The 10,649-nt window shown below is 48.9% G+C and overlaps 3 protein-coding genes across 3 annotated transcripts; 1 reads left to right on the top strand and 2 right to left on the bottom strand.

The window, feature by feature from the left end:
* Positions 1-140: 140 nt before the first annotated feature.
* ANOM_007919 (phosphatidylserine decarboxylase family protein) lies at positions 141-1,572 on the top strand (the record flags this gene model as incomplete). The annotated part of the gene is made up of 2 exons (XM_015553175.1): positions 141-234; positions 288-1,572. The coding sequence occupies exons 1-2, from the start codon at positions 194-196 to the stop codon at positions 1,570-1,572; spliced, it is 1,326 nt and encodes a 441-aa protein (XP_015406353.1). The 5' UTR covers positions 141-193.
* Positions 1,573-1,684: 112 nt separating this feature from the next.
* Positions 1,685-3,476, bottom strand: ANOM_007918 (MFS transporter; the record flags this gene model as incomplete). Its single annotated transcript, XM_015553174.1, has 5 exons — positions 1,685-2,301; positions 2,351-2,802; positions 2,858-3,011; positions 3,062-3,230; positions 3,288-3,476. The coding sequence occupies 5 exons, from the start codon at positions 3,474-3,476 to the stop codon at positions 1,685-1,687; spliced, it is 1,581 nt and encodes a 526-aa protein (XP_015406352.1).
* Positions 3,477-4,088: 612 nt separating this feature from the next.
* ANOM_007917 (ankyrin repeat protein) lies at positions 4,089-9,568 on the bottom strand (the record flags this gene model as incomplete). The annotated part of the gene is made up of 7 exons (XM_015553173.1): positions 4,089-5,080; positions 5,134-6,125; positions 6,181-6,666; positions 6,717-7,914; positions 7,971-8,292; positions 8,345-8,587; positions 8,639-9,568. The coding sequence occupies 7 exons, from the start codon at positions 9,566-9,568 to the stop codon at positions 4,089-4,091; spliced, it is 5,163 nt and encodes a 1,720-aa protein (XP_015406350.1).
* Between the last annotated feature and the right edge of the window lie 1,081 nt (positions 9,569-10,649).

The following is a 10,649-nucleotide window of genomic DNA, read 5'->3' as shown; positions in this document are numbered from 1 at the left end:
TACCAAGTAACATACGAATGGTGCTATAGTAGCCCTGCATCATCATGATGCAACCGGCCGGTCACTGCTCGAAATGTAAGAGGGTCAAACTCAGGATAAATACACGCCGTTCCATCGCCAAGATGTCAATCATAAATTCGAGAACCCACTACGTTCAATCACTATCAATAAATACAATTCCAGTATCACGATCATGACACATAAGCACGGGAAACATACTCCTCGTCTTCACAGGTACGGCTTTCCTTCAATCTTGTCCCTTAGACCTCCCAATCTAACAAAACCAGGCTCGGAAAATGGATGCCCTCCACCCTGGACAGCCACCACGAATGGCTAGGCGGGCTAATTGCTCACGTCGACAGCAAAGCCGACCACGAGCTTCACCCAGTGATGACGGAATTCCAGCACCTCATTGAAAGCAACACACGGATCTACCTCCTTATAGAAGCTATGTTCACCGAGGTCCCCCGTAACAGAGTCTACGCAACAGACCCTACCGGATGTCCCCAGATCCGAGACTACAAACATATGATCCAGGTCCTGAACCATCTCCTCACGACGGCGCCCTCATGGAGTGACTTTACGCATCGCGTCGGTCTCGTCGGGCTACCCATTAACGCAGTGCTGGACTGGCCCATGGGCACACCCAGCGGGTACGCTGCGTTCCTAGATCCAGAGATCAATGCTATGATCAAAAAGGTACTAAACGCCTGGGGCGAGTACCTGCAGTCTCCTGAGTCGGCGCAGGTGCTAGATGACTCGCAATACGGATGGTTCGGTGAAACGGGGAAGAATAACCTCGTCACAGTCGCCAATGTAGGACAGACGAACTACTCCTTCGAGGATACGTTTATCTGTGACCCCTCTCAGAAATACCACGGGTATAAATCATGGGATGATTTCTTTACTCGGGTCTTCAGACCTGGTATTCGCCCTGTTGCATCGCCAAACGACGACAACGTAATAGCCAACGCCTGCGAGTCGCAGCCCTACAAGGTCGCTCGTAACGTCAAGGGTAGAGACGTCTTCTGGATAAAGAGCCAGCCATATTCAGTCTTTGATATGCTGGCGCATGATTCCCTTGCTGAACAATTCGTGGGCGGAACTATCTATCAGGCTTTCCTCAGCGCGCTGAGCTATCACCGCTGGCATGCACCTGTCAGTGGCAAGATTGTGAAAGCCTATGTTGTTGACGGGACGTATTACTCCGAGCCGCTATTCGAAGGTCTAGGAGATCCACATCCCCATGATATTGATTCTGTTGGGGAAGTCACGGCCCAGGAGTACATTACGGCGGTTGCTACGAGGGCATTGATTTTTATCGAAAGTGACAATCCTGCAATTGGACTAATGGCTTTTCTCGGTATTGGAATGTGCGAGGTTTCGACTTGCCACATCACCGTCTCTGAAGGTCAGCATGTGAACAAAGGAGATGAGATTGGAATGTTTCATTTCGGTGGGTCAACACATTGTCTGCTGTTCCGGAAGGGTGTCAATGTCAATGAATTTCCATCTACGGAGACGAACCAAAACGTCCCAGTTAAAGGTCAGGTTGCTGTTGTGACACCTTGAAGCCTTGAGCTAAACTCTTCTTCTGGCATGTACATATATAAGGAGATAAAAGTAGGCCCAGAACTATGCATCGTGTAATTTCATCATCATCATCATCATGACCGCGTATATCCTACAACGTATACTTGAACAAAGGTGACCTGTCACCCATGTTCAACAACTGCTCCTCCGTATATTTTTCCCTTACTTCCGACTCCGACAGCTTCGATCTCCTCTTGTTCTCCCACCAGAACGAAGCTTCCAATATCAACGCAAGGATCAATGCTGAGCCTCCAAACGCAATGGAAAGCCCAAAGCCAGTATAGTACTTCGGCTTCTCGTCGTCCATATACATATAACTTCCGATAATACCACCAATATTACCAACGCAGATATTGAACGCCACACCAATTGCGCGTCGGTTGGACGGAGTCAAATTGTTAGACGTCCAAGAAGTGGTGGCCGGGTGGACAGGGTAGAGACCAATCATAGCCAGAATGACAGCAAAGAAGCTAGGACCGACATTTTCTTCCAACTTGCCATCGAAGGAAATGATAATGCCGTATCCGACCGTCAGCAGGGCGAGAGGAATCACGACAAATGGCATTCGCCAGTAGAACCGATCCGACAGCCTGGAGAAGCAGACGGCAGAAATGGCACCGGCGACATAGGGAGGAACCGTCATGAGCTGGGCGCTGGTGCTGCTGAAACCCATGGCTTCGGTTATACTGGGAAGGGTAAATTTGTTGCCTGGTCTTCCGTCAGTATATTGGTCAGTCAAAATGCTAAGGAAACATACCGTATGAACAGGCGGACTGGCATAGCAAAATATATGCTAAGATATACATTCGCCAATTTGACATCACTGAAACAAAATCCTTCCATCGAGACCGTCGTTGCTGGTCATGTTCCTCTTCTTTGAACTGTCCTCCTTCCTTAATGAATTTCTGTAGCTCGAGGAAGCGAATTTCGTCTGGTTCTAACCATCGACCGGATAGCGAAGGTGAGTCAATCAGCAACCAGAAACAGGCCACACCCAGCACCACGGTAACCAAGCCCTCAAGGATGAAGATCCATCTCCAGCCTTCATATCCACCCACGCCGTCCATCTTCGCGATGGCCGCCGCGAGTAGTCCTGAGAACGCGCCAGACAGGGCACTAGCACAGTAGAAATAGGCAAGACGGGTAGACAAGTCTTTCGGCATGTACCACTGGGTACAGAGGTAGACCGCCCCGGGAAAGAAACCTGCCCTGTTTGAAGTCAGCCCATGAATTTGGTCCAATGGTCTGTAGGCCGCAGGCATACTCAAAAACGCCAAGAAGAACACGGGTCACCATCAATCCGGCAAAATTCTGGACGACCCCGGTCAAGGTCATGATGATCCCCCAGGAAACGATTAAGATTCCCAGATACACAGATGGCCGAGAAAATGTTTTGAGCAGCATGTTACTAGGTACCTCTGTCTGAAATTAGATCGGCCGTCTGCAAGGAGAACTAACGGAAACTCACCAAGGAGGACATATGGGACAAAGAATATGCTCAATATAATATTCCATTGAATACCATCGAGATTCAGATCCTCCATCATGCCTTCGATCTTTGCATTTCCGATGTTTGCTCGATCAAGATGGGATATCAGATACAACACTGCCAGCATCGGCACGAGACGAATATCGACCTGGACAGTGGAATTAGCATCAAGGCGTTTAAAATGGCATGTAGAGAGGATACAAACCTTGCGGCGAACTATCTTCCTCCGCTCCAGGGGGTAATTGAGATAAAAGTCCTCATCCTCCGGGTCCAACCCCAAGACCCGGAAATTCTCAATAGTGACAATTGTGGGCACTTGCTCCTGGTGCTTAGGATCGGGAATTTTGTCATCTTGGAGATCCAACGGGTGCCCCATTGGCTTTGCAATAGACATGTTGACTAGATACCTCGTAAATATCTATTTGGTGATAACAGGGACTTTGGCACTTCAGTCCCTTGCTGAGGGCGAGTAAACTTGAAATATATAGATCACCATGCTTTTCCGCCATGGCATCTCCACCTTGAGTCGAAGCTCATGTCGTTCTAGTCCCCCGCGCATTGGCGCATGATAGACGCATGCTATGTCGGCTGCCAAGAGAGCTAAGAGAGTGCTCGGCTCACACACATGGACAAGTCTGGGGAAATGGAGGAGAAGCGGCGGGGGAATCCGGGGGTGGAGCGACCTTCCGCTAAGCCACATCCACGTGAACTGGCGGAAATGCAGGCTAGACCAGCTGGAAAAATATCCGCCCACCCCAATCAAAAGCTACATGTCCTAGCTCTAGGTTTTAGGCTCTTTCGTCTAGCGGAGCGGGGTCAGAGATTGTCGCGGTTGAAGAATGACACTAATTATATTATGTAGTAACATGCTCATATTTCTAGCGTGTAAATAGGTTCTATTGACCAATTTCACACAAAAACTGCCGAATCCATTTCCCGCTGTCCACCCTCAACAGGAAAGGTAATATAAGATTAAACCTTCATGCACTTCCCCCTAAGTAGCACCTTAAGTTTCCATGACGTCGGCCAGCTCGTCCTTTCGATCAGATCGGCCATACCATCTCGCCACTTGGTCCGTTTCTGTAAACCACTGACTCTGACGTTGTCCCCATCGACTGGACTTCTGTGCGGCGAGTCGCTTTGCCACCTCGTTCGCTTCATTTAAAGTGACTAGCTTCCGCTTTTCCGGTCGGCCGCTAGCCCTTTCACGGCACACGTCGCGTAAGCTCTTCTCCGGTGGGCATGAGTCGGGAAGGAAGGACTCTGGATCCACATCAACCATGTTTGCCCTCGTTATCCAGCGACCATTCCAAGATCGATCGCGAATTCGAAAGCTGGGTGGGTCCGAGGTTGTTCTAAGTGTCCAAGCGTCCTCTTCCAGCTCTAGCGGTGTGCTTCCAGTGGCATTCTCACAATAGAGTAAGTCAGGACGACGGTCCATCATCAGCTCGAGAATCCGAACGAGTTCATGTTTCACTGCGTAGTGCACAGGTGTATTACCTGTGCCATCAAGCAGTTCCAAGTGTTTCTGTCCCGTGCTTTCAGCAAACTGGAGAAGAATGCGTCCGATATCAGTCAGCCTATCTGCGTCGGATCCTTTAAAAGAGGCGTGGTGTATCCAGCGGGAAAATGGAGTGACAGATCCTGGTTCATCCGATGAACGCTCCAGTAGTAATGAAGGAACCACTCGAGGATCAAGCAAGCCAAGAAGTTTCTCTATATTGCTTGGCTTTCCTGAGGTGTCGCCATCGACTCCACACAGCAACAGATGTATGAGGTTGTTACCTCTGCTATCCCGAACTGTCTGGCTTGCACCTGCTTTTATAAGAATATCGGCATAATCTGCTCTATTCAGAGAGTACGCAAGGGCCAATGGGGTGTATCTCCCTGCGGACCTAGTCTCGAGGCACTCCGGAACCTCCCGAACAAGATACTCGACAAGGCGTCGGGATTCCAACGTCGGTGTAGAAAGAATGGCGCAATGCAAGACCAGATTGTCTGTCGCAAGTTGTGTCAGCATTCGGAGATATATAAATAAACAGAGTACGTACTTGTTGCATTTAGCCAGTTCATGAGAGATTTCTCAATGCCACTCGTTGACTTTGCTAGGAGCTTCAGCCTATGGTCCTGCTCATGAGACGCGGAAAACTCGAGATAATGTCTGCTCGGGGCAGTGCTCATGTACCATTCAGTGCTCTTCAGACTGCCCAGCACGGCTGAAACAAGTAAGGGTGAGCTTTTATTCGCGGGATTGCGCAGTTGTCCGCGCCCAGCAGCTGCCCAGTCTGCTCTCTTCTTTCCGTGGATAGAGAGCCCTTGGTAGTATTTTGGCTTTTCATGATCCTGAACGCCGCTTTCCTGGACAAGAGCATCCAATGGGAGGTCCGCTCCTGCTCTCCTGATAAGTTCTTCAAGGCAGCGGAGTCGACCCTCTGCTATAGCTAGATGAACTGTTTTATTCGCCACTCCAAAAGCGGTGAACTCAGAACTGGTGTCCATAGAAGCCAGTTCTTCTCCAATTTCAAGTAAGAAGACAAGCAACTTGACATTGTCCATCCAAATGGCATACTCGAAGAGGTCAGATGGCCTGCCAAAGGGGCTCTCGCGACATTTAGCCTTGACTTCCGGGCTGGTGAACCATTCGGACTTTGGGCAATACCACTTTAGTACCTGAAGTGGAGTAATATGGCTCTCCACCTGTGTGGCCACTTCACCTATGTCGTCTATGGTAAACTTATCATCAACAATCTCGCTGTAGATGCGAAGATTGCCACTATCCTCCAAGTCTTCACCACTGCAATCACTGCCTATCTCAAACCTCTCGTGGCCACTAGGCTCCTCTTCTTTATACTGTGCTTGAACAATTTTCAGGATTGCTTTCGCCACATCCAGGTGACCCCGAAGTGCTGCGATTGAAAAGGGGGAGAGTCTATTAGAGTCTGTTATAGCAATTCGCAATGGAGGCTGTCCATTACCGTCGCCCCACATGGCCAGTGTGAGAGACTTAATGGTGTCTAAGTCACCATGCCAAGCTGCCTCAAAACTTTACGATGTTAGTTGTCAATCAATGCCAAGGGACCGGTTACTAGGATACTCACAGTTTGATGTATCCACCCTTCCTTTCATCAGTGAGATCAGAGATATTGAATGTAAATTCCAGTTCGAAAGGGTCATCACGGTTCCTGTTTGGCGACGATGACCCATCGTCATCATTCGGTGTTTCAAAATCGGGAAACAATTCCTTGAACGTCTTGGCGCCTTTCTCGGACAGGGCAGTTTCTAACTTCTCGTATCGTTCAACTAGGTCCCGTATCGAGTGCAGCTTCGACTCGACCCCTTTCCTGTTCTGAGAATCACTGATTCTTTGTTCATATGCTTTCAGCCTTTTCTCGTATGATTTCTTTGCCTTGCTCAATTCCCGCTCCGCCGTCCACAATTGATATGTGTTAGCTTCAAAATCGTTCAGGTAGAAGGAATCAGGCTCAAGTGGCCGTGGCGCAGATAGTCCAACCACTTCGCCTTGGTATCCCTGCAATTCCTTAATCTTATCACGAACACAGTCCAAGAGAGATGTGCCATGGAGACTATCTCGCACGTAGTCATCATCTCCACTTTATATCCGTCTGGCGACAACGTGTTCGGATCAACCCCACGAGTCACTAGTTCTAGAGCCACTTCTGGTAATTCTTTCTGAACAGCTAGAATCACGGGCTGCGTAAAGTTCTGTCTGAAAATCTCACGATTCCTTTCTGATGAGTTTTTACGTATGCTGTCCAGTACCTGACCAGACTTCACAAACTCCCCAAAGTCGATCGAGGGCTCAGCACCAGCTTGGAGAAGCTTCAATGCACCGATTGGATTCTTCGTATTGATTGCGGTCATAAATGCGGAGTAGGCATTAGGGTTCCAGGAATATCCAACAAAGGCAAGGTGGTTAATCGCTTTCAGTGTGACTGGCTTGTTCTGATCGAGGAAGACATCAATAAGGTCGTCATATGTTGAGGCAGCAATGTAGTGTAATGGCGTGTTGTATTTGAGGTCAGCCTGGGCTGGTGAGGCACCCAACTGTAGAAGCTTCTTGGCCATCGCTTTGGCATTTTCTAGAGGGAGTTGAAGCGTGAGTACTAGTGGCAGAATTGCACTTCTTGCGCTGTTGTTTTGGCTGTTCAGCAACTTTATGGGGAGCAACACGTCAGCTCCGAAAGACGCGACGAGTTCTTCCACCGCGTCAACATGGCCGTTGAGTATAGCAAGGTGTAGAGGAGATGTACGGCTGTCCCAGGACACGGCATTTATATCATAGAAATCTGGTTCTTGCACATTCTCATCTTCAGGTGGACTCTCGGTGCTGGTAGCATCGTCACCTTCTTTTTGGACTTTGACAAATGATCCCGATGTATATGAGGTTGCGTCCACTTCCATACTAACTGTTTCGATGTCATCTGGCTCGGTTCGCGCTTCGTCGGCTCCATGCTGACTATCTTGGGCTACTTTTGCTTTGCGAAGCTCCTGCCTTTTATCCTCTTCGGCTTCATTTTCTTCGCTTTTTAGCAGCAGTATTCTAATAATATCAACATTGCCTCGAGCAGCTGCGATGTGCAGAGCAGTCCTGCCATCTGCCAAGCGAGGAATTAATCTCGCACCGTGATTGACAAGGCATTGTACAATATTTGGTGTTGAAGCCATACAAGCCAGATGCAGCGGGGTCCGTCCCGTATAGTCGCGACCGTTGGGATCTCTTTCTTCTTGAGAAAGCCACTCCTTGACAGCAGCAAGATCATGGTCGACTATAGCCTGGCATAGGTGCTCGGTATTGCCCACATAAGCCATCTCTGCTTTGGCGATTAGTAGATGCCACAACAGTTCAACGGAAACATAGAACACAAACCTGTCCAGTCGGTCTCTGTAATAGGGTTAAAGCTGCCAATTTCCTGGCGTCCGGGATCATCTTTAATGAATGAGATATCTCCAGAGATGTAGTTTTTGCCCTCTTTCTCTGCGACTTCCTTTTCTTCTGGAGTCACAGGTTCAGGACAAGAACCACAGCAGTCGTGGATTACATCCTCCACATTACCAAAAAATGCCGGATGCCGATGCAGATTGACGTCCCTGTCTTTTGGTCTGTTCCATTCTGCATTGAGAAGTAAGTCCTTCGTATATACCAGTCGCTCGATCCTCTTGGCATGGAACTTCGGCCCATAGGGAATCGTCTTTGAGTGGGGTCAGCAAGAGCCCTATCTGATGGGGGAAGGTATAACACACCATAGTATGATAGTCCGAATATTCATCCCCCTCCATCCACTCAGGAGTTTCATCTTCCCAATCATTTTTAATGTTACCATTCAGTGACCTGAGGTGTCGCATCTGCTGTTGTCGAGCCGGGCGGCCACGCTCCTCTCGTCTCTGCTCTAGATAGGCGTCCCTATCGGATGACTTCGGTAACCTTTCCAGCACTAGAAGACGCGCTAGGCCAACGGTCCTTGAAAAGCTCCTCTCATAGATTGTCTAGAAGCAAGTTAGACAGGAGCCACGCGCTTAGGAAAGGGGAAGCCTTACTGGATCGATACGGCTCCGCTCTAGCTGTGGACAGAATATTTCAAAGCCTCGGTGTGAATATTTGGAAAGGCGGTTCTCATAAGATGGTGAGCGTCTAGTCAAATCGATCGTATTCGTCTGGGTGATATATGCAGAAAGGGCACGTGGTGAAGCATAAACTTGCTTGCCATCGAAAGCGGCGCAGGAACAGTCAACATCGAATCCAGTCAGGATCTCCGAGATAGACTTGTATATACGAAGGACAATCTGTACGTGGCGTGTGGGGTATTGTGAGACAATAGTAATTGTGTTCTTGGTTCGTATCGTTGTCGTCTCATAAAGAATGGCGTTTTTGATCTTCTCTTCAATCTGTTTGATTTTTTCGATTGCTTGTTCTTCGGTCAAGCCATACAGGAAGAGGTCGACATCAGATGCGGGTGCGTACTTGTCATGGTAGAACTGTCGTAGGGCACGCTTTGAGCCACGGTACTCTTCCGGGACTGGCATGAGGCAAGTCACCACGGCACTTCCTGCCACGACGACATTGCTCCAGTCCATGTCGCTCAAAGATCCTTCTGAGAAGATGTTGAAATTATGCCGAAAGCCCTCTAAGCTCGACACCACCGCAGGATCACCTGAAGCCCTGCGAGATTCTGCCTTCAGGGGCATGATATATTTTTCCTGAAGGTCGGCTGACTCTGAACCCGGATCTCGAGGCCGACTTAGAACAATGGTCTTCCCACTCGTGTCATAGAGCGGCACGATATTGAGGTGATTGTCCCGCAGCGCGGGATGGGACGGCTCCTGAGCAAAAAGCTTCCGTACGACAGCTTCATACTCGTTGTATGGCTTAAGGAGCTGAGCAATTGGTGTATCCTGGTTTCTATTGATCCAGCCAATGAGATCCTGGTGTTTTGCTGGCAATGATGGAAAAGAATGTGTCGCTGCCATGATGTTCGCCGTCAGAGCCCAAAACTCGAACACGATAATATCGAAGAGGAAGAAAAATAGTATTCAAGTTGACCACAGGTTTGGAGCACCAGAAGCTATTCACAGAGGAAAAGAAAATAAATCGAGCGCATCCATTTCCACCAGCAGTTCGAAGCTTCCTTAAATCAAATTTCCAATCAACTAAAGTTTAACCCGCTCGGCGGCAGAATTGGTACCGCTCTCCAGGCATACGGCCCCACTAATTCGTCTAAATCTAGGCACTGCTAGGCAGGATAAGGCAACCTAATGGGGATCCTGTCGATCTCTCAAGCTCTCGGTTAGATGTCTGGCGCCAGCGCTGCGATCAGCTCCCCACTCCTGACGCCAACAATATGATCTCGATCTGATTCCCACAATGAAGAAAAGTATCCGACTCGTAAATTCGTAAAGGAGACATCACTGGTTATCCACAGCGGCCAAACCATATTTTTTGTCCCCCTAATGCTGGCTCTAACTCCATCCCGAGTTTCCTTGCCGTCCCCGCTGAGTCGACATAGAATTCAGCCCGGAGGCACTCAGACATAGTGGCTGTACACATTCTCGCCACGAAAAATTCCCCCGCTGTATGTTCCAAATGGATGGTCATCGCTTCCACTCGGTCGCTTAGGTCCGCCTGCAATTGTCCATCTTCAACCCTCAGTGCAATGATACCATACCCCGGATGGCTATAGATTCCAGTATACGCATGCAATGGGAGGGAGTGGGGAAGTACCCTGGCAGGCAGAGAAGGGAATAATCGTTTCTTTGTCTCGCAGATGCTTTCGGATCTTTTTTCCATGATGTCGGACATCCTCTTCGTCATATGTTGGACAAACTGTTCCCGCTCACTACCCGACACTCCCAGTAATGTATCGATGAGGTATAGATATAACTCCAACTGCGCGTTTCTAGCCTTTTGAGTATTCCCCATTATTGCAAACCCAAACTGCTTCTCAGCTATGAAGCCCACCATGATTCCGAATCCAGCCCAGCTTCCGCTATGCCAGTATAATTGTTGACCCCGATAAGTGTCCACAAACCAGCCTAGAGCGTACAAGTGATA

The sequence above is a fragment of the Aspergillus nomiae genome (genome assembly GCF_001204775.2).
Source record: "Aspergillus nomiae NRRL 13137 chromosome Unknown contig00157, whole genome shotgun sequence".
Classification (NCBI taxonomy): domain Eukaryota; kingdom Fungi; phylum Ascomycota; class Eurotiomycetes; order Eurotiales; family Aspergillaceae; genus Aspergillus; species Aspergillus nomiae.
This window is presented reverse-complemented; position numbering and strand designations above follow the sequence as displayed.